The sequence below is a fragment of the Drosophila santomea genome, chromosome 3L (assembly GCF_016746245.2).
Source record: "Drosophila santomea strain STO CAGO 1482 chromosome 3L, Prin_Dsan_1.1, whole genome shotgun sequence".
Lineage (NCBI taxonomy): Eukaryota > Metazoa > Arthropoda > Insecta > Diptera > Drosophilidae > Drosophila > Drosophila santomea.
The window spans coordinates 19,004,312-19,025,289 of record NC_053018.2 but is presented as its reverse complement, the minus strand read 5'-3'; the positions used below and the strand labels follow the sequence as shown (position 1 = coordinate 19,025,289).

At 43.9% G+C, this 20,978-nt stretch overlaps 7 protein-coding genes across 9 annotated transcripts; 5 read left to right on the top strand and 2 right to left on the bottom strand.

The window, feature by feature from the left end:
* Positions 1–323: 323 nt before the first annotated feature.
* Positions 324–4,415, bottom strand: LOC120448377 (MAM domain-containing glycosylphosphatidylinositol anchor protein 2). 2 transcript variants are annotated; one of them, XM_039630347.2, is made up of 8 exons: positions 4,389–4,415; positions 2,212–2,278; positions 1,736–2,062; positions 1,406–1,675; positions 1,239–1,336; positions 851–1,153; positions 621–791; positions 324–559 (listed from the first exon to the last, which is right to left on the bottom strand). In XM_039630347.2, the coding sequence occupies exons 2-8, from the start codon at positions 2,267–2,269 to the stop codon at positions 395–397; spliced, it is 1,392 nt and encodes a 463-aa protein (XP_039486281.1). In that variant the 5' UTR covers positions 2,270–2,278; positions 4,389–4,415; the 3' UTR covers positions 324–394. The 2 variants fall into 2 exon arrangements, with proteins under 2 accessions (XP_039486281.1, XP_039486280.1); XM_039630346.2 differs by lacking the exon at positions 4,389–4,415 and adding an exon at positions 3,678–3,875 and having other exon boundaries at positions 325–559.
* Positions 4,416–4,496: 81 nt separating this feature from the next.
* On the top strand, positions 4,497–6,482 carry LOC120450404 (GDP-Man:Man(3)GlcNAc(2)-PP-Dol alpha-1,2-mannosyltransferase). The gene is made up of 5 exons (XM_039633400.2): positions 4,497–4,603; positions 4,657–4,849; positions 5,103–5,561; positions 5,622–6,295; positions 6,354–6,482. The coding sequence occupies exons 1-5, from the start codon at positions 4,590–4,592 to the stop codon at positions 6,433–6,435; spliced, it is 1,422 nt and encodes a 473-aa protein (XP_039489334.2). The 5' UTR covers positions 4,497–4,589; the 3' UTR covers positions 6,436–6,482.
* Positions 6,483–6,486: 4 nt separating this feature from the next.
* LOC120450403 (mediator of RNA polymerase II transcription subunit 1) lies at positions 6,487–12,684 on the bottom strand. 2 transcript variants are annotated; one of them, XM_039633399.2, is made up of 4 exons: positions 12,486–12,684; positions 11,140–12,420; positions 9,162–11,068; positions 6,487–8,071 (listed from the first exon to the last, which is right to left on the bottom strand). In XM_039633399.2, exons 1-4 carry the CDS (start codon positions 12,517–12,519, stop codon positions 6,869–6,871), a joined length of 4,425 nt encoding a protein of 1,474 aa, XP_039489333.2. In that variant the 5' UTR covers positions 12,520–12,684; the 3' UTR covers positions 6,487–6,868. The 2 variants fall into 2 exon arrangements, with proteins under 2 accessions (XP_039489333.2, XP_043862175.1); XM_044006240.1 differs by having other exon boundaries at positions 7,712–8,066.
* A 555-nt stretch (positions 12,685–13,239) lies between these two features.
* LOC120450406 (ORM1-like protein) lies at positions 13,240–14,225 on the top strand. Its single transcript, XM_039633402.2, has 3 exons — positions 13,240–13,488; positions 13,545–13,696; positions 13,956–14,225. The coding sequence occupies exons 1-3, from the start codon at positions 13,312–13,314 to the stop codon at positions 14,089–14,091; spliced, it is 465 nt and encodes a 154-aa protein (XP_039489336.1). The 5' UTR covers positions 13,240–13,311; the 3' UTR covers positions 14,092–14,225.
* A 628-nt stretch (positions 14,226–14,853) lies between these two features.
* On the top strand, positions 14,854–16,470 carry LOC120450405 (galactose mutarotase). The gene is made up of 2 exons (XM_039633401.1): positions 14,854–15,255; positions 15,642–16,470. The coding sequence occupies exons 1-2, from the start codon at positions 14,929–14,931 to the stop codon at positions 16,425–16,427; spliced, it is 1,113 nt and encodes a 370-aa protein (XP_039489335.1). The 5' UTR covers positions 14,854–14,928; the 3' UTR covers positions 16,428–16,470.
* Positions 16,471–16,742: 272 nt separating this feature from the next.
* On the top strand, positions 16,743–18,102 carry LOC120449409 (galactose mutarotase). Its single transcript, XM_039631865.2, has one exon. The coding sequence runs from the start codon at positions 16,864–16,866 to the stop codon at positions 17,965–17,967; it is 1,104 nt and encodes a 367-aa protein (XP_039487799.2). The 5' UTR covers positions 16,743–16,863; the 3' UTR covers positions 17,968–18,102.
* A 298-nt stretch (positions 18,103–18,400) lies between these two features.
* On the top strand, positions 18,401–19,940 carry LOC120449410 (copper transport protein ATOX1). The gene is made up of 3 exons (XM_039631866.2): positions 18,401–18,590; positions 18,683–18,758; positions 19,309–19,940. The coding sequence occupies exons 1-3, from the start codon at positions 18,585–18,587 to the stop codon at positions 19,440–19,442; spliced, it is 216 nt and encodes a 71-aa protein (XP_039487800.1). The 5' UTR covers positions 18,401–18,584; the 3' UTR covers positions 19,443–19,940.
* Positions 19,941–20,978: the final 1,038 nt, after the last annotated feature.

Sequence of the window (20,978 nt, the reverse complement as noted above, 5' to 3'; positions counted from 1 at the left end):
GGACTTGGATGAAATACCTGAATATTTCAAAATGGTCAAAAAATTGTATTCATAACTCCTAAAATATTGTTACATGTTTTTGTTAAATAATGGTAAATAACAGAATGAAATTAATTATGAATTGTTGGTATGGTAAATATTCACTTAAACATTTTAAAAAACGATACTTTTGATAATATTTATGAAAAATAATAAAAAGTTAAGATCTCTTTCTTAACATAAGCCATTGCGGAAGTACATTCATTAATTTTCTATTGAGAGAAGTATTCTATTGAGATTTTAATACATTTAATACGATTTCTTAATGTACATATATGTAAATTTAATTATTTGCTAAAGTTTTAGTAAGGCACCATTTAAATTATATTTGCAAATAAACCCTATTTGTTATTCCTTAAACACTAATGATGGGATAGAGTACTAACATAAATACAGATAAAATTATTCCGGAGACAGTTGGAGATATTCGAATATTGCTTGAAATGCCCATCTTGTATTCCATGTCGATATCAAGGAGTAGATCATGATTTCTCGTGTAGAACTGGTGGATATCGCTTATCTAGAGAACATTTAAGAGGATATTTGAAGAATACGCCTATACTAAACAATTAGCTACGCACCTCGTTCCATCCGTATTTATTTTTAGCCTGAACAATCGCTTCATAAACAGCGTTGTGTTCCAAGTTTTTGACGAGATACGACATTAGAAAGTGGGATCCATCCGTTCTGATTGGCGTTGGCTTGATGTGATACTCGTGCCATTTACCAGGGTGCTGGTAGGTCTCGTTCATCTTAAATGATATTATAGTGATGTTAATAACTAGAAATGTAATATAATTACTTAACGTACCAATAAACGGCGATACAACAGCTTAATCTCATCGAGCGGAGGTATGGACTCAATTGTCCACGTCAAGTTGTAGTGATCCAAGAATCCACTCAGCGCGGGGGATATAAAGTCGGCCGGACCGGGTCGTCCAGATACTTCAATATACTTCTTTGTTCTCCCCAAAGCATTATCCGCCACACAGCTATAATTGCCAAAATCCGTTGGCTGGAAGTTCCGGATAATAAGGCTGTACCTATCATCTCGTGGATACATAGATCGCCGATCGGTAGCATCGAGTAGAAAGGAGTTTTGGTACCACAGCATCTTAGAAGAATACATTGTTTGTTAATAGGTGTGGTATTTAACATTCACAACACGTCTAGTAGTACAATTGCCGTGTTTGACTTACTTCTGAGTTTACATCTCCATGAACTATGCAAACGAGCTCCACATCGTATCCTTCGGATGCATGGACCCAAGATTTCTCTACCGTTATTTCAGGGGGAGCTATGGCCATTACATTATTAATAACAATTAGAAGGACTTATATATTTCGTTGTAGAACGTTCTTCTTACAGAGTATGGTCAGTTGTATGTCCATGGATACGCGATCTTTTACCCCATTGTCGGCTGAGCATTGATATGTGCCTGCGTGGTGCCTGTCCACGTTTTCCAATATGAGTGTAGAGCTATCCGACAGGTGTGTTGGCCCGGAAAACACATCCTTCTTAAACCAAAATATGGTGGGCACCGGATTGCCAGACGCCTTGCACTCCAGCGTGACGGTGCTTCCCTTCCGGGCAGTCACTTGACCATTATGAGGCAGGGCCCTCAGTGTGGGCGGAACTATGAGGTACATTCAGCATTGGCAAACAGTCTCAAGATACAGAATGAAATATAAATTACCCAAGATTTCCACCGTGTGAACTTGGTCCCGGTTCTCCTGATCACCAAGCTGGCATATATAATCTCCAGCGTCTTGAGTCTTTACTCCATTGATCTGCAAGTTATAGTCGCCCACTATCTTAAAGCGCTGATCCCTTGTTATTTTCAGATGTCCGGCTGTGAGCACGGAAGACCCCTTCCGCCACAAGAGCACAAAGGAGCCGAGGTTTTGCACTTTGCAGGGCAACTCGATGGTCTCCCCCACGATGACCTTGTACAAGTGACCTCTGGATAAAAACTTTGGCGCCGTTGTGGGAGGGTCATTCTCTGGCAATATGAAGGAGCCGTCTAAAAAAAGGTGTGGTGTGATATTTGAATTTTTGTTCTTTAAAATCATTTTCAACTTGGTTTTTTTTTTACAATCTGTGTGCTTTTCAAATTTTGCCAATTTTTGTATATTATTTTGAATATATTATTTTTTAAATTACAATACTTACTGATCAAGGAAAGTGAAAACGAAAATAGGCAGAGCACAACTGTCCAGTATTTCCCCATATAGTTAATCTGTAATGAACAAATTACAAAAACAAATAAACTAAATTTTAAGCTTAAAATATAAAGACTTAATAATGTACAGTTAATTAGTCTTGTTGATTTAAAACCCATGAGACAAACTACTGCAAAGAACTACCAGAATGTAGTCGTAGAAACTGTCACAAGATTTTATTGTTATTCTGTTTCTTTTGAAAACCATATTTTAATGTAAAATTAAATTAATAAAGCGTTAAGACAAATTGGTCCCAATTCTTTTCCTTTCCATCTTTTGTTTTTGGTTTAATCTTTACGTTTACAGCTACGGACATCCTTGTAAGCCAGAACCGTCTGACCAGGCTAACCAGGCAATGCATTTTAAATCTTATTTTTGAAATAGTAATCCGAACAAAATAAATACATAAGTCATAAATAAATACAAAAGTCAAAAATGTAATAAGTGGGCGTGACCTTGGCTTGTTCTTACATCCCCTAGATCTCGACTACAAATACGGCTATATCGACCAGGATAATGATCCTGTTCCATAATATATATCTCCGTAAGGAGAATCGTTTCTACGTCGCTTAGTTTATATAAAAATGACCGATTATGGAATGTGTTATATTGAATCGTAGATTTCACTCAGTCCTTAATCTATTATCAATTGGATCAAATTGGCCAATGGATCTTTTTAGATGAAAAGAGACCAACAACAAAATCAGTCTTTGACATAAAATTCACTATCCCTTTCCCATGTGTTTCCAAAATCTGGTATTGGAGCCTGGAAAAACTTTCAATACTGGTCTACTTGGTTTTAATCGTTTTTTTGTATTTAACAAAATTTTGTATTTTATTTTAACAATTAATTGAAGTCGGTCTTTTTTTAATTACGCTAAAAAATAAAAAATGAGTTTAAAATTAAGCAAATTTAAAATTCAATCTAAATTCACAAAAATAGTGCTTTCTAGTTAACCCGTTCAAATTTTCGCTTATTGTGGATAATACTCATCACAGTGAACAATCTAAACTGTATAGTTGAAAGGCTTCGTATGTATGTACATATTACACAAGGTACATCTGTTTTTATATACACAAAAACGAACTAAAGTAACTAAGAATCAATAAATTAAATTTTTCCAATCCTTCCGCCTTGGTATGTATTAGCTCGGCTGTACTCCGTATTCTGTATTACCAACTTTTCAAACTAATCACGAATACATAAGTGTGTCTATATAGATAGGCGGTATATATACACGCACATACATAATGTATGTATCTTATTTCAGTCATAAAACAATGGGATGTCATAAATTGCAGCATTCGTAGTGTTTGATCAACCAGTAAATATACTTTTCCGAGGCAAGAAAAAATTTCCTTACGCTCCACACTTTTTATCAGTTCTAACTTTGCAGCACCCATTTTCTTCCTTACCATTTTAATATGTATGTATGGTATGCACTTATTCGATTTTCTCTCTGATAAATTAAGATGTTTCTGGCTTTCAGTTGCCTGTACTGCCCGTACTTATACTGCCGATTAACTTGAACAGATCACTAATTGTTTATCAGATTAATATCATTTTTTCAAGTTTCTTATAAAATAGTCTCGAATTGAAGACTGGCGAGTATAATTGTATTTATCCTTAAAAGTTCCATTAAATGAGCGCATGCTCAGTGCAACATTATTTTATGTCAAAAGCTTTCCCGAGCTTTAAACGCAGAGCAGTGTCACAAAAATAACTCCAACTTTGCGCATTTATTGTGCCGAAAAGTTGCTTTTTTAATATACTTAATTTAAAAATTTCTTAAAAACTGATATGTATAACATTTTGACTGACGCCAAAAAGTAGGAAGTAGGAGTGCTGTAGCGTTAGAAACTATACAATTAATAGTAATAATAATACAATTTTTTTAATAAGCTTGATACAAATTTTCGAATACACAAATTTGAAATAACTCCCTAGGTTTTTTCCACGAAATAAGTTGCTTCATCTTGGGAAAATGTATTCATTAAAGCTAGTCCTATTGAACTAATCCTTTTATTGATTCACTAATAATTCGTTACCGAAACTAGCTTAGAATTTTTTGAATGCTACATTAATGGTAAATTATTCATTAAAATCTATATTTATATATCATGTACCTCTGAAAAACGACATATCCATTCAATTTGAACTCGATAATTCTTGTTATCGATAGATATTACTTTTCAATTACTTTTCCCAAATCGCAGATATCGGCTTTTATTGATAGAGACGATACTGTACGGCCATCCCTAATTCAAGATAATGCAGTATTGTCAATTTACGTGTAATAATAATGCATCGCTGAAGGAAAGCCGATAATGTTTCTGTTTCTGTAAGAATAGTAACCCGTTTTCTGGCAGTTGTTCTGACTCATGTTATCCGCAGTCTCTGGTTGTTGTTGTCGCTTGCGTTGCTGGCAGTGCTGTCATTCCTTTTCCTGAGGCAATGGTTGATAAGCCGAAAGAATAAGTTGCACTCACCGTCGGAAAATGGCATCAACGTGGGCATTTTCCATCCGTATTGCAATGCAGGTGGCGGTGGTGAACGTGTCTTGTGGTGCGCCGTCAGAGCATTACAGGTAATATTGGAAAAACAGCAAAACTTAAGGCATACGTGTCTTGTTGAAGACCGATCATCAGCTGATAGTTTAGATATCATTCGAATGAAAAGAAATTAATTACCTTCAGCAGGATGATAACCATTTCATTCTGTATGCCTTTCGATATCCTGTAAATTACATGTGAATAATAAGCAAGAGAGCTCATTATTTTGATACTCGTATTTGCTATACTCGTATACTAATCTTATAGGTTTGATAATTTCATTTAAAGGACAAGTACCCGAACTCCAGGGTGGTAATCTACACAGGCGACATAGACGCCTCTCCCAATTCCATACTGCAAAAGGCCAAGAATGTCTTCAACATTGCCGTTGATAGTGACAGTGTGAAGTTTGTGTTCTTGAAGCAACGTCACTGGATCGAGGCCAAGAACTATCCGCATTTCACTCTGCTCGGCCAGAGCATTGGATCGATGGTCCTGGGTCTGGAGGCACTCTGCAAGTTTCCGCCCGACATCTATATTGATACCATGGGTTACGCCTTTACGTATCCTCTGTTCCGCTACTTGGCCCAGTCCAAAGTGGGCTGCTATGTGCACTATCCCGTTATCAGTACCGATATGCTGAAGAGGGTTCAGCAGCGGCAAATGGCACACAACAACAAGAAGTACGTGGCAAGGAATCCCTTTCTCACCTGGACTAAGCTCGCCTACTACCGTCTGTTTTCAAAGGTGAGTGCAGCAACACAAATAAGTATATGCGCAGCTGTATACCAAGGTTCCCCATTCTAGATGTACAAGTGGGTTGGTTGTTGTGCTGAGACTATTATGGTGAACTCCTCGTGGACCGAGAATCATATTCTGCAACTGTGGGATGTGCCCTTCAAAACCCACCGGGTGTACCCTCCGTGCGAGGTTAGCCACTTAAAGAACCTTCAGCACACGGAAAAGAGTGACGAATTCATCATACTGTCTGTCGGGCAGTTTCGCCCAGAGAAAGACCATCCCCTCCAATTGCAAGCCATATACGAGCTCCGAACTCTCTTGGCCCAAGACGAGAGCCTTTGGAACCAAATTAAGTTGGTCATTGTTGGCTCCTGCCGAAACGAAGATGACTACGATCGGTTGAAAAACATGCAGGACTTGACAAAGCATCTGTCGCTAGAGAACAATGTTCAATTCAGTGTGAATGTCCCTTACGAAGACTTACTTAAATTGTATCAAAGCGCCCACATTGGCATTCACACTATGTGGAACGAACATTTTGGAATCGGAATCGTCGAATCCATGGCTGCTGGCCTTATAATGGTGGCCCACAGGTCCGGAGGTCCTTTGCTCGACATTGTCGAAACCTCCGAGGGAAGTCAGAACGGATTCCTTGCTACTGATGCGGTTGAATACGCAGAAAACATTTTAAATATAATTGTTAACAACTCAGAAATGGCCGGTATTCGAAGCGCAGCCAGGTAACTAGATACAAATTTTTTGTTTCGTACACTTTAAATATATTTTGTTTCGCTTTAGGGCCTCCGTGGAACGGTTCTCTGAGCAAGAGTTTGAAAAAAACTTTCTTCGGGCTGTTTCAACACTATTTACCAACCTTTAAACGATAATAAAATAGTCCGACCGCACATAAATATGCAAAATCCCAAATATCTCCAACTGAATACATTTATTATAATTATACTTTACAACATATTTAGAGCGATGTCGTACATATCGTATCGCTTTCCTTAAGATTTACCTATTGAATTTTTAAACCATAAGGTGATTTCGGTTTGATCGAATTCACAGAATCTCTGAGATTTTGTACCAAATTCGCCATCGTGTTGTAAAATTTGATTTATTTCCTTTGGAGTTTTAAATAATTTTTCTGCCAATGATATTAAGAAATTGCCTAATTCCCTATCCATCATAAAAATCATCATCAAAATTATGGCTTTAAACTAAATCATCTTATCTTAACTACTGTGCTAGCTTTAAGAAAAAATCGCATAGAGCAACAGGAATAATATCTCATGACGGCTGTCTTCCTTCTGTCATTCACCAGCCAGGCTAGCCAAAAGCTCCTCATCTATACCATCCCCCGATGGCATTCCCGCCGTGCTGCTTAGGTTCAGGAGTCCTTCATTGCCAGACGGCGAAGGAGGCACAGGCGGCTTGGGTTCCGGCTCCGTCAGTCCAGTAGAGCTGGCAGCAGATCCTAATATCGAAGATGATGTTACCGCTGAGGCAGTTTCTGAACTGCCACTTGGCGTGCTGCGTCCACTGGTTGTATTGCCTCCGCTTCCTCTCTGCGACAGCTTTGGGATCTGAAATTTGTTATGCAGCCCCTTTATGAATCCTTCCATGCTTGCAGCCATTGTTGGAGAAGCGTATTGGAGGATAGTCATCATATCAGTGTGGTGATCGAATCGAGGCGGTGGCTGCGACATTGAGCCGCTAAGGGCAGGCGATACCGAGCCCGAAGATCCGCTGCCACCCGCCGTAGTGGAGCCCGACTTGCGCTGTCCGCTGCCTCCTCCACTGCTTCCGCTAGCCAGGGCTCCCATGCTGGGACGCCGTCTGGGGGCATTGTGCTCTTGAAAGGAGTTAGTGCTGTTGCTCTTGGTCAGCGGAAGTCCTCCACCTGCTCCCGACCCGCTTAGCTTGCTGCTAAGATTGCCTGACGAGTTGGCCTTCTGAAAGAAATGCTTGCTGGATGATGCCGTAGCGGACGAGGCTGCTGCGGTGGCCTTCTTGGAAGCGGGTCCGCTGTTTACGCCAGGCTTAAGTCCGGTATGCTGCTTCTTCGTGGATCCGGTGGACCCAGCGAAGCTCGTGGCGCCAGTGCTGCTGCTCTTAGCCTTTGCTTGGACGCCAGAAGAGGAACTAAAGCCGGAGCCGGAGCTCTTGCTGCTTCCCGTCTTGTTGATGGTCAGCTTGAGACCCTCTTGGCTGCTGGGCCTCACCATGTATTCCGTGGAGGCTCCGGCCGGATTGCTGCTCCCGGCGGAATCGCTGCTGCCCCCGGTGGTGGCTAAGCAGCTACTAGTTGGCGCTGCTCCCGGCTGTTGCTGCTGCTGCAGAATTGTTGCCAGTGTTGCTGCTGCTGCTGCTCCCGCTGTTTCCTGCCCCTGACCCACTACCGCCGAGACTGGGGACGCCAATGACGCTGACGAGCCCGCTGTTGCCGCTGCCACTGTTGTTGTTGGCGCCGGAATTGTTGGTGCTAAAGCTGCCGTCGACGTCATCAAACTAACCTGACAAAGTAAGCATGTGGTTGTGTGTGTGTTAGGGACCAAAGGAACCAAAAATAAACCAGAAAAGAAATTATAACAATCAAAAGGGGAACATGACGTGTAGCAAAATAAACATTTTTGGGATTTCACAACCATATGTCGTGTAGAAAGAGAACACAGACAGGAGGAAGAAAGGAAAAAAACAAGAAAAGGACCCCGTTAATAATTAGCTTTAAAGTTGTGTCGGATACAAAATATATTTCCTACAAAATAATGTACGAGTATAAGGCAAGCACTTGTGCAACTAGTTCTGAAGTGTACATTATAAGCACATAAAGGACTAATTTTAAACTTAGTATTTATTTAAGTACAAAAGAGGACTCCTCTTTTAACCAAATTAAAACGGAAATCAATGCAGAAAACTTTAATCATCAACATTTAAGAAGAAAGGGGAAACAATAATCAATTTCTAATAGAGTCAAGCTGCCACACACAACTAATATAAGCTTAATCTACAGATCTACCAATGTTCTTAATGAAGCTTAAAAGTCATTTACACTCTCAAAAGCGGTTTAAGATATTCTGGAACAATGTAAACAGCGGGACTTGCTAGCCTTGCGTTCCTAGAGAAAACATGCAGGCCGAGCAACATTACAAAACAAACAGGATAACTATAAATACATACGTACTCAATGCAGGAGGAGGTTAAAGCTTGCGTTTTGGGGATACTGAGTGCTGGATAAGCCCCATTACTGTACGAGTTTTTGGATTTAGTCGAAAATAAAACGGATGCAGCAGTATATGACAAATAATAGAAACATATGTATTTACAAAAATAAGAAAATGGGAAAACGAAACACTAACAAAAAATAATAATCATAGCATGTAAATATAATCATTTTAAACTACAGCAGAGGTAGGCAAATTACAAATCGTTTTATAGCTAAGGTAAATACAGCATTTGCATTAGTTTAAATATAGGTTCACTCTGATTTTGATCTGCATTGGTTAGGAGAGGTGGCAGAGAGTAAACTACGTGTTAGGCTTCCAGTGGGAGATGCTGGGGGTGGGTTGGTGTGGTGTGGAGCACTTATAATGAAAACGGACTTACCGCACCTCCCGCCATGCCCTTGCGCAAGGCACTCAGCTCCAGTCCGGAAGCCCCCGCTCCAGCGCCAGCTCCTGCTCCCACCACCACTGCGGCTGCACCAGACGCTCCCGTTCCCGACGGAGCCGCGTAGCTACCCAGTCCCCCGCCCGCCGCAAGATGCGAAAGACTGGCGACTGACTTCATCTGCTGTTGTGAGGATTTCAGGGCAGCCACTGCAGCGGCCACGCTAGCCGGGGAAATACCTCCGCCAGATGAAACCCCTGCAGCCGCCGAGGATGACGTGGAACTGGACCCCGATACGGAAGAGGTTTTCTCCTTCTTTACACTCTGGCTGCTGCTGATAGATCCGCTGGTGCTCGCTAATGGAGGAATTGGCGGTGGAGGCGGCGGTGCTCCAACGCTGGCAAATGACCTTACCAGACCAGTAGCTCCCCCGGATCCAGAGGAGGCAGATGGTCCCGAAGATGCGTTCCCCACAGCGGGCGAGGTCTTATCGCCCTTGGGACTTAAGATGGTGGCGGCGGTAGCTGCACTCTTAAGCGTAGACATGCTCGGCTTTCCGGACGAACCGTGTTTAGGTGAGTGTGTGCCAAACGGCGACTTCGGGCTGTTAGAGGCGGTGTTGTGCTTGGGACTGCTATATACGGGAGAGTGTTTGGGGCTTGGCCGGGCGGTCGGCCCTCCGGCCATTAGACCCTGCCCAGCACCACCTGCTTTGGGTGAAGAGGAGGGAGAGGAGAACTTGCGCACCACTCCACCAGTCGCGGAAGCATCTCCGCCACCTGCAGGCGAGTTTTGCCTAGAATAGATCTTCTCCGGCGGTCCCATGGGCGAATCATCGCGCTTCTTCTTGCGCTTCTTTTCCTTCTGTGTATCCGAAGAGCCGCTACTGGCTGAGGATGACATGGAGCTGGCAGAACCACTGCCTCCGGACGTAGACGAACTACTTGTGCTACTTTCGTGTGGACGCTTGGCGGCCACACTTACTCCAGCTGATGAAGAGCTGCTTTTTTTCGTTGACTCCTTACTGGGATCCTTGCCCGTTATAGGGGTAATAGTTATAGTCGTGGGAGCAGCACTGGATGAGGCTGTAACACTTCCTCCGGCGACAGCTGCCTGGACATTCAATGGAATAATTTCAATGCCACCCGTTCGCTGTACCTCAACGCCGGGGACTGCCCCAGCTGACCCAGACTTTCCATCTCCTGGGATGGGCGTGATGCTGACGCAATGCTTCAAATTTGGAGTCTTGTCCTTCCAGATATTTTTGTACTTATCAGCAATGTCATGATCACTCGTCTTGGCGGCGACGGAAGAACTGGAGCTGCCGCTCACCGTGGTGCCACTAGTAGAACCGCCAGACTGTGGATCCGTTTCGCGCTTGAGATTGATCAGACCCGCTATGGCCGCTGCTGCCGAAGTAGAAGCGGCAAAAGCATCCGCTAGAGATCGCGACTTGGCGTCCATTTTAAGGTTGTTGATGTTGGCAAAGCCACCTCCGGGAAGGCTTCCATCAGAGGGCGACGCCGTATCCATTGCAAACTGTGTAAAGCTATTGCCTGCTCCCGAGACAGGTCCACCACCACTCATGCCTCCACCTCCGATTGTTCCTGAACCAGCTCCAGGACCAATCGAGCCGTGCAGTTTAAACTCGTGCTCCTCATCCCAGCACTTAAGCAACTTGTAGATGACCATCGGAATGGATACCACTTTGCGAACGGTGCGGGTGAGCTTCTGGGACAGCAACTCATATTCATTGCTCAGACAGTAAACGCTACACGTGGGCTGACCGTCCTCTAGCAAAAAATCCACGGTTGCCAGCGACTCTTCGTACGGGTGCTGCAACTCCACCGTGATTTGGTTAAATGAAACGGCGGTAACCTCCAGTATCACAGTGCTGTCCATATCTGGGACAAATTAGCATAGGAAAGAATATTATTATCATAGAAGAGATAGTGGGGCAGTGCGCCCAACTCACCATTATACTGTTTCTGCTGCTCACGAACACAGCTGGCGAGCAGGGTGTAGAAGAGAGCTTGTTTCTTGAGGAACGCCACGATCCGCGGTACCTGTGCGGGTTCAGTAAAGGGCAGCGATGACACTAGGGTTCCCTGCAGTTTGCGGTTGTCGGTGAAGAAATAGCAGTGCGTCTCCTTTGGCAAATTTACATACAGGCCGCGCTGTGCGTTCTTGATCGCCTGCTTCGAGGCAGTTTGTACAATGAGATTTAGCACTGTGGTGGGAGGACTAGGGGGCGTACCAACGGAGTCTAGCCCGGGAAGCCCGAGAGCCTTTAGTGATTCCAGGCAAACAGGCATGGGTTTGTTAAGCCGCAGCACATACGTGGCCGGCATGAGCAGCGAGTTGTTCTGGTTAAGTTGGGTATACGTTGGAACCTCTAAGCCCGTTTGGGCATCGCGGACTAAGGTCACCGTTGGTAGAGTCTGTAGTTTGTTGGCCGACGAGCCTTCCAAATTGACGGTGGCACTCAGTCCGTAGCTGCTTCGCATTACCTGGTCGATGGTGAAATCGCCGCTGGCCAGTTTGGGATCCCCTTCGGGAAGGTGGAGCGGCGGGCAGAAATAAGTAAGCTTCATTGGATGGCCACCGCGACGCGGCAGGACCAGACCCACCGATGAACTCGTCATAAGGGAGTAGCTATCTCCGGAGTGACTTTGCAGGTGCAATTGGTAGAGGCTCTGGATGTCCGTTTCCATGGCCTGAAGCGCCACGAACGCCTTCTTTTTCACCTTGGGTTCGGCATTCAGTTGGTAAATGGAGGACAGACCCTCCAGTTGAACCGTAAAGTCAGCAAAATCGCCAGACTTGAGGCAGGATACTAGTTCGCTGGACTGTTGTTCAATCTTGCACTCGTGGTGCACCTTGACGTCCGACAGACTGCCGGCGGCGTCCAGCAGGATCTCTACGTAGAACATGTCCGTGGAGATAAAAAGCAGCTGCTGGTCCTCCATGAACTTAAGGCCCAGCTGGCGCGAGAGGCTTTCCAAACGCTCCACGAGGCCGTGGCGAGACGTGACTTTGATGTAGTGCTGCAACTTGTCCAACGCCGACTGTAGCGTGGCCTTGCACAGCGGGTCCAGAGGGTAGTGCTTTTCGATGAAGTACATACGCACCGACTTTTTGATCTCCTCGTAGCTTTTTGGCTTGTTCCGGTACTTGGCCCGCAGCTTCTCCATCATTGTTTCCTGCTGGATCTGCTTGTTCTTTTCCTCGATGCTGGGAATGTGGCTACCAAAGCCTGTTCGGATTTGCGTCAGTGGGGCTCCGGAAAAAGTAGCTATGGGTGTATTTATTGGTACTTACCAGTCCCCGAGGATTTTGCATTGGATCCGCTCATATTTATGCTTTCTTGGCTGAACTGTATTCACTTAATGATATTGTGACATTTTCGGCAAAGCATCGGGGTTTTCGAAAAAGATTTTGATCTATATAGCAACGAACCCTATTTTTTCATGCCTTCTTTATGCCAAAAAATTTCAACGCCAAAACAACAAAATGGCTGTTCCATTTCTTTACAATGGCTGGTCACACCATAACATACTGTGACTTAAACCGAACTATCTTATTTCCACCTAGTCGTTTACATTTCCTTTTATGTATTTTTTTCCTAGTATGAGCACATATATTGTACAAATTGTATTTAATATGCTATTTCCCCTATGCATCCTTATTTAACTTTTACTCCCATTTCTTATAAATAATTGTGCTTATTTTCTTAGCGTCCTTGAGCTGCAGGACGGAAAAGCTTAAACATTCCCTAATTTAAATATAAAGTACAATGTCTCTAGAAGCTTAGCCTAGCAAAGTATCGCTTTTTCTGGTTTTAATATAGGAAGGACTAGGCTAACTTTGTAGGCTTTAGGAATGTGGGAATTTAGGATATAGTTGAAATGTCACAGGACTCTGAGTTTAAAGGTGGTGGTGGATGGAACTTAAATTTTTTCAAACCATTTTTTTTAAATGGTTTAAATGGTCAAAAAAGAGACATCATTCAGATATTATAACAGTGGTACATTTGTTATTGTTATACAAATTCAGCGTGATATTGGTAAGCATGCGCGGTCACACTGAACATGATAAATATTTGTTATTAAAGTGTTTCGGAACCAAAGGTTAATAAATCAGCTACATGACATCCATTGCGGGAGGCCACGGTGAGGCGAATCCGAACAGCTCCTGGCTGAGTGCACGCGGATTTTGGCTAGCATACCTTCTGGGCCTGCTGTCGGTGCACCTGCTCTTCTTATCAGTGCCCTTCGTCAGCATTCCGTGGGCCTGGACGGCCACCAATATTCTTCACAATGCAGTGAGTGCTCATAGCGTCGTTAAGGAGTATGTCCTAATCCTAATCCGACTTCACAGGCCCACCTGTACTTCCTGCACGTCATTAAGGGCGCTCCCTGGCTGAGCACCGAGAACGATCCCAGCCGGCGTTGGACGCACTGGGAACAGATTGATGACGGGGTGCAGATGACCACAACCCGCAAGTTCCTCACGGCTGTTCCCATTGTTCTGTAAGTCAATACGCATTGTAAGTCAGCAAACAAATTAAGTTCCTAGTTATGGAATCCAGTTTGTAGTAACAAGTTAATTGGGATATTGTAAAAAATGTATTAAACAAATTTATTAAAAAAATTTATTTAAAGTTTGAATTCTCATCATCATAAACTCACTTTAACTTCGGTAAATATTTTCTATATGAATAATGTTTTAATAATCTAACTACCGTATAATCAAATGCATAATATACAAATTCACACGCTCTTTTTATAGTTTCCTACTTACCTGCCTGTACACCCGAAATAACACGGAACACTTTATTGCAAACTTTATATCCCTGGTTGTCGTCACGCTTCCCAAGTTGCCGCAGTTCCATGGCGTGCGGCTGTTCAACATAAATAAATACTAGCCCCTGTGACACCGGACTGCATTTACTTTGTTTAATGAACATGTACATAAAAACTTATATTACGGGCACAGCTCTTGCTTACAAATGTAAATATTGCTAAATTAAATACTTAGCGAATTAAATAATTTTGAAAATCTTTTTCGATTATTTTGGTGATGTAAATAATGTATGACCATACAATATTGGAAACAATAACCATGCTTCATTAAAATATACACTTCCTTACGACTCGTATGGTAACATTTTGCACTAGATTGACTCGGTTAGCGATCAAAAAAAACATTCATATATACTTTAAAAGACAGGAAACACTTTTCTCTATCTGTTACACGCTTTATAGCCCCCTCTTCTGGGGTTTACAAGTACAATTTATTGGCGTTCAGAGGTGGCAAACAACACTTAAGACTTTTTATAAAGTATAGTCTTATATGATAGTAATCAAATATAATTATCACGGATATTTACATTGCAGAGATGGATATCTAGTAGTCGAGACGTTTGAATAAATAGCTTTTTCTGTTTTATGAGCTCTACCGAAAGTCGCGCCCCTAAGGAACTATTCTGTATTCTAGTCAAGTGGCGATTACAGGGCAGCTTTATCTCTCATTATTGTGGGCGGTAAAAACGCGGGGGTTGGGCAATCGACTTCTGACAGGCTGATTGCCCGGTTTGACTTTGAGGGAGAAGCTCGCGACCCGAACGACTTTGGCCATTCACAATCATAATCAGAAGCGAACTCGCAGTAAACAGAGGTGTGCCGGATCAGACTACGTCTGATACCCAAGCAGTTGCTGTCAGCCGTTTCAAGGGGAAGGAACGACACCGAGACGCGCCGAGATGTCGATTACCCTAGAGGAGGAGATCTTCGGCTTGGCCGTTAATCCGTTCACCAAGTCCCCGGAAATGGTGCGCCGTTACACGCTCAAGAACTCCAAGGGCATGTCTGTGTCGGTGATCCAACTGGGTGCCATCATCCAGAGCGTCTGCTTGCCGGATGCATACAAGAAGGTGGATGATGTGTGTCTCGGCTTCGACGACATTGCCAGCTACTTGGCCAATAAGGGAGCCTACATCGGAGGGACCCTCGGACGAGTGGCCAACCGGGTGGCCAATGGCGAGTATACGTTTAACGACACGAAAGTATCGGTGACAAAAAACATCCAGGTAAATATTTCACGAGCCTATGTGACACTTGTTAGAGCACAGTTATTTTAGCTTAGCGGTAGATTCTGATTCTCTAAGAAGCTCTTTGATTGTTATACCCGATACCCGTGGAGTTATAGGGTATTCTAGAATATTTAGAGTATGTGACTTATAAAATATGTGACATACGACTTTAAAACGCAAAAAGCTCTCACTCCCAGAATTTTTCATTTGTTTGTTTGCCTTTTAATATACATAAATAATAATATAGTAAAGCTCTTAGATCTCAGTTTGGTTATAGTTTTAAAGTCTAAGTTAGCTTTGTATAAATAAGTAAAATAAATAAATATAGTATTTCTAGTATAGCTAAATAAAGAATAATAAATATATAATTTGGGAAATTTCAGGATAAATTCCAGCTTCACGGTGGCTTCGTTGGATTCGATAGCGTCATATGGGAGGTGGTGCAGAAGTCCGCCGAGGGGGTGATATTCCGTCACGTTTCGCCCCACGGTCACGAGGGCTATCCGGGCAAGCTGACGTGCCTCATCACCTACCAGCTGGACAACGAGAATCGGTTGTGGGTCAGGTACGAGGCCACCACAGATCGCTCCACCATGGTCAACCTCTCGAACCACGCCTACTTTAACCTGGCGGGACACGGATCCGGGGCGAAGGGCCTGGCGGAGCACACGGTGGAGATTGCGTCTGATCACATCGTGGACACGGACGAGCTGCAGATCCCCACGGGGAAGTTAGTCGACGTCAAGGACACCGTCTTTGATCTCAGGCTGCCCGTTCTGATGCGCGACCGGCTTATGCAGTTTGAGAATCGTCAGATCAAGGGCTACGATAACTGCTTCGTGGTCAACGGAGGGCGAGTGCAAAAAAGTGTAGCCAAAGTGGCCAAGATTGTACATCCGCCGTCTTGCCGGGTACTGGAGGTTTGGACCGACCAGCCGGGCATGCAATTCTACACCGCGAATAATCTGACCTCGATAGTAGGCAAAAATTGCACAAAGTATGACAAGCACGGGTCCTTTTGCGTGGAGACGGAGAAGTTCCCCGATGCTATGAACCACCCGGAGTTCCCTTCGATCAGCCTCGAGCCGAATGAGAAGTACCGGCACGAGGTCCTTTACTGGTTTAAGGTCGAGGAGTCCTGGAAGTGCTGTTGCAACAACGATACATAAGCGTCGTCGTGATCTCTCGTGAATAAAGTCCAACCCCAAAGTACTTGGTGTTTTATTTAGCTATTTTAAATTATGTACAACAACATAGACTACATAGAACGGGCGCCCAGTCTCATCATACAAACCTGGATGTTTGAGTTACATATGTGTAACTCCACAGTGTTTCAGCGTGGCTTAAGTGGCCTGGCTAAGAACATACGTACCTAAAATGGTCGGAATTTCTTCTTCGAGTCTACGAACATTTTTCAGTTTGAGTAACGGGCATACGGTTTACAAAATGTAATGCTTATCATTTTTGAACCACCTCTCAGTGGGCTTTGAACTGGACTTAAGGCGTGTGAGCCCTTTAAAATTCTAAAATCTGTCGCCACAGCAAGGCATCTCAAAATTTTAGTTATCCTCCTCTAGGCATTTGGCAAAACTTAGGAGCTCCAGGATGGTGCGAGTGATCGAGGACATGTTTGGCATTGCCGTCAACCCGATGACGCAGAAGACCGACCGGGTTCGGCGCTTCACGCTGAGCACAGAGCGTGGCATGTCGGTGTCGATCCTAACGATGGGTGCCATCATCCAGTCCTTAAAGGTTCCCGACTTCAACGGCAAGCTGGAGGACGTGTGCCTGGGCTACGACGACGTGGCAGGGTACTACCGTAACCAGCAGTGCTTCTTTGGAGCCACCATTGGCCGGGTTGCCAACCGCACAGCACATGGTCGCTTCAAGCTCTGCGGCAAGGAGGTCAGTGTGAGTCGAAATATTCGGGATAGACATCACCAGCACGGCGGATTCGTGGGCTTCGACAGCGTCATCTGGGACGTGGTGGGGGTGCACAAAGACGGCGTCACCTTGCAGCACATCTCGCCGGACGGGCACGAGGGCTATCCGGGCGAGCTGACCACCAACATTAACTTCTCGCTCAACGAGACGGGCTGCTTTGGGATGCGAATAGAGGCGCGGACGAAGGCTACCACGGTGGTGAACATCTCGAACCACAGCTACTTCAACTTGGGCGGCCACGGCGCCGGCCGAGATCCGCTCTATCAGCACATGCTGATGATCAAGGCCCAGAAGATAGTGGACGTGGACCAGGAGCTGCTGCCCACCGGGAAGTTAATGCGCGTGCGCACCACGCCGTACGACTTCTCCAGCCTAGTCAGTCTGGGCAAGCGGCTCAATCAGGTGTCCGCTTGCCCCTTGGGCGGCTTCGACAACCATTTCTGCGTAGACATTCCTCCCAACCGGGTGCAACTGGTGGCCCGTGTGGTTCATCCATGCAGCGGCCGTTTCATGGAGGTGCACACCAACCAGCCGGGCCTGCAGTTCAGCACGGCCAACCATCTGCCGGACGAGGACAGCGCGGACATACCCAACGTGGGCAAGGATGGGGTCCGCTATGTCCGCCAGGGAGCCTTCACCCTGCAGACGCAGAAGTACCCCGACGCAATGAACCACTGCGACTTCCCCACAATCGTGCTCAATCCTGGCCAGCTGTACGATCACCAGGTGGTTTACCGATTTGGCGCCTGTCCCAAGCGAGTGTAGCTATTTAGTTAGTGCTCCCAAAATTTGGACTCTCAAATTTAACTGGCAGTGCAATCATTATGGTTAGCAGTGTCAGAAATGCATTTTTTATTATCGTTCTTAATTTCATAACAATAAATTTTCAATGAAAACTGAGGGCGAAAGTTTCATGGCAAATCGAAAGAATTTTTTGTAGAACCGAACACAATTCAATGGAATATTGTTATTGGACCTAACTTATTTTAAAAATAACGATATTGAAGCAATATCTAACAATGTTTATGTATATACCGTTATTATAACAGAAAGAAAAGGCGCCACTGGGCAGCACTGGCAGCACCATTTGGCTTGAGTCGTCGCTAGAGCATTTATCAAAGTTCTGCACCGCACTGATGTGAACATTTGTCTTATTTAGGAGTGAGTATGGATGTGATATTTAAAGGGCAGGTCTACTCGGTCACTCTGAAAAGTCAAATATATAAAACCCAAAGAAGTTCTCTGCAATAACGAAGGGGGTTTCTGATTGCCACGTTTGGAAGTAGAACTAGCCGAAGAAAACCGCCAAGCTGTTCAACCTACCGCAGGTCTACAAGCACACGACGGACTCCAGAAGTCACAGCAGCAGCAGCAGCAGCAGGATGCCAGTGGGTTTCAGTGGTTGAGTCCAGTCCAAAATCGATTGGAAAAGCGTTGAAAATTCCCCTTTCGCACCAATCCATTTTCCCGCTTTTCCCAGGTGCACGAATTCAAGGTTGAGATGACTTGCGGCGGATGTGCCAGTGCCGTGGAACGAGTCTTGGGCAAACTGGGCGGTACGTACTACGTAGCACTAGTGCCAGGTACTAAGTTAGTTAGTGCCTTATCGGTCGAATCTTACGTATGTACAAGCATACATATGTATGTACCTATGTATGTATGTGCAAATGTGGGGGTGAACTAATTGAATGCCCGATACATCATACAAATGGTATCATGTGGATATAATTCCTGAAATGGGATTTCACTCTAAAGTTGGTTTAAAGTTGGAAAGTTTCAAGTCTTTGAACTGTCTGCAAAGTTTGTTAATGTTGCTTGAGAAATATTACCTTTCTTTTAAAAAGGAAAACTATAACTAAATTTGTGATCTTCCTAAAAATTTGGATAAAACTTTAAAAACTTTCAACCTAATAATGCAACTTATCGAAAAGTTCAGTTGAACTCTCAGAACAAGCCTTAAACATAATAAATCACATAACGATAAGGGGCTTAACCGCAATTTGCATTGTTCGTTTGAGTGGTGGGAACAACTTAACCCTTATCAGTAGCGAATTGCCCTGCTTTCGGCCGAAAATCGACTAAACCATGTGTTGTGTCATTCCGCAGATAAGGTTGAGAAAGTCAACATTAGCCTGGAGGATCGGACGGTGAGCGTGACGTCGAACCTGTCGTCCGACGAGCTGATGGAGCAGCTGCGCAAGACCGGAAAGAGCACCACATACGTCGGCGTGAAGAAATGAGACGAGTTTCTCAGCAAGTTTCAGAAGTACGGCAGGCTGAAACTTGAGGTCTAGGGTGTGGACCCTTAAGGATCGAGGGATCTTCCACATTGCCGCACCGAAAGCATTCGATTTGGGTCGCTGTTCAGTGATATTCATGGGATACATACAAATTTTACTCTTAACCAAATCAAATATAGGAATCGTATACAAATTTTACACTAGTAATTTGCTCTTGCCGAAATTGTATGTAGCCTGTAGTTAACCAATTGAAGTGTTATTATATTATGCATTAACTATGCCTAGATGAAGAATTTCAAATTCAAATTTTACTAATCAAATTTTAAAGCCAACTTTTTGCCTAAGTATGCAGGTGCCGTATTTAGGGGTACTCTAGTAAATCCAACGTAGTTGCCAATAAATGATATACTCCAATTGCCCTCTTATGACTAATCGTAATATTACAAATTTTACCATTTTAAAATATCAAATATATACAAATACGTTTTAACCTTAAAAGTTACGAACTCTTTTTTGTGGGAATGCGGCTACTTTTATGATGTAGTAATCTATTTTCTTGTTAGGGAAATGGTATACATTTCCAAATGTAGTATGGAAATTGGCTTATTGTCGTTTCTAATCTGAAAATCTGATGCGGGCACTAAGCTTCGACTTGTGGTGTTCGGCGTTCCAGCGAATCGGCGACAAATAGCCGGTTATTGCCTTGTAACGATCGAAGGGGCAGCATGAACTTGTCATAAATCTCGGCTCTCGGGAACCCACACTTATCAAATTGAATATTTTTTTTCGTTTTTCCATGTTCTGTTTGTGTCTTTCTTTTCTGTGATTTTTTGTGGGCCATCTTCGAGGCGTAACGAAATTATCAATCAAATGCCACCTCGGCATCCGAAGAATGCAGCACACAAAGAGGCCAGGGGACTGCACTAATTGAGCTCGGTGGTGGACATTCGAAGCCTCATTTCGTTTCGGGTACCTGGGACTGCGGCTCAGTTGCGTTTCAAGTTGCGAGCAGAGTCTCCTGTTGATTTATTCCCCGACAACAAAGAGGCTAGCGAGGGACGCTTCGCTGTCACAACACCAGTCACCTCCCCATCCACATCCACATCCCATCCCATCGAGAGACACGTCCTTGCCTCTGACCGATTATAATCCCTCAAGTGTGGCCCACTGATCAATTCCTGATAGCATCTGAAAATGTTCTTACGCAGCCCCTGATGGCATCACGTTATCTTTCCGAATACCGTTCAAATGGGAATGGTAAGGCAAACAGTTAGTATGCCATTGTCTTCGACTGATGAGAATCTTTTGGTAATTAAGATAGTGTTTGGAATTGAAATTAGTTAGCTGCGGATGTTGAAAGACAATGTTTGAGTTTGAGTTTTGAGAAGGTTCAACCTTTCCGGGCGACCAGTAAAATGCAGGTTACTATTAAATGATTATTAAGAGGCCCTTTATAATAACTAACACAACAACTTTAAGAAACAAGCTTGTCTCCGTATTTTATATAACATACCAATAGAGTACGTAGTAATGACT

Bases quoted from the DNA above. Each gene is read 5' to 3' on its own strand.
- LOC120450405 (XM_039633401.1), top strand. From the start codon at position 14,929: ATGTCGATTACCCTAGAGGAGGAGATCTTCGGCTTGGCCGTTAATCCG. The intron at 15,256-15,641 runs GTAAATATTTCA...GGGAAATTTCAG, and splicing joins CGGTGACAAAAAACATCCAG to GATAAATTCCAGCTTCACGG.
- LOC120449409 (XM_039631865.2), top strand. From the start codon at position 16,864: ATGGTGCGAGTGATCGAGGACATGTTTGGCATTGCCGTCAACCCGATG.
- LOC120448377 (XM_039630346.2), bottom strand. The intron at 1,676-1,735 runs GTAATTTATATT...TGTACCTCATAG, and splicing joins TCACACGGTGGAAATCTTGG to TTCCGCCCACACTGAGGGCC. The intron at 792-850 runs GTACGTTAAGTA...ATATCATTTAAG, and splicing joins TGTTGTATCGCCGTTTATTG to ATGAACGAGACCTACCAGCA.
- LOC120450403 (XM_039633399.2), bottom strand. From the start codon at position 12,519: ATGAGCGGATCCAATGCAAAATCCTCGGGGACTG. The intron at 12,421-12,485 runs GTAAGTACCAAT...AAATCCGAACAG, and splicing joins TGCAAAATCCTCGGGGACTG to GCTTTGGTAGCCACATTCCC. The intron at 8,072-9,161 runs GTAAGTCCGTTT...TTACTTTGTCAG, and splicing joins AGGGCATGGCGGGAGGTGCG to GTTAGTTTGATGACGTCGAC.
- LOC120449410 (XM_039631866.2), top strand. The intron at 18,759-19,308 runs GTACGTACTACG...GTCATTCCGCAG, and splicing joins AGTCTTGGGCAAACTGGGCG to ATAAGGTTGAGAAAGTCAAC.
- LOC120450406 (XM_039633402.2), top strand. From the start codon at position 13,312: ATGACATCCATTGCGGGAGGCCACGGTGAGGCGAATCCGAACAGCTCC. The intron at 13,489-13,544 runs GTGAGTGCTCAT...CCGACTTCACAG, and splicing joins CCAATATTCTTCACAATGCA to GCCCACCTGTACTTCCTGCA. The intron at 13,697-13,955 runs GTAAGTCAATAC...CTCTTTTTATAG, and splicing joins ACGGCTGTTCCCATTGTTCT to TTTCCTACTTACCTGCCTGT.
- LOC120450404 (XM_039633400.2), top strand. The intron at 4,850-5,102 runs GTAATATTGGAA...TTTCATTTAAAG, and splicing joins GCGCCGTCAGAGCATTACAG to GACAAGTACCCGAACTCCAG. The intron at 6,296-6,353 runs GTAACTAGATAC...GTTTCGCTTTAG, and splicing joins GGTATTCGAAGCGCAGCCAG to GGCCTCCGTGGAACGGTTCT.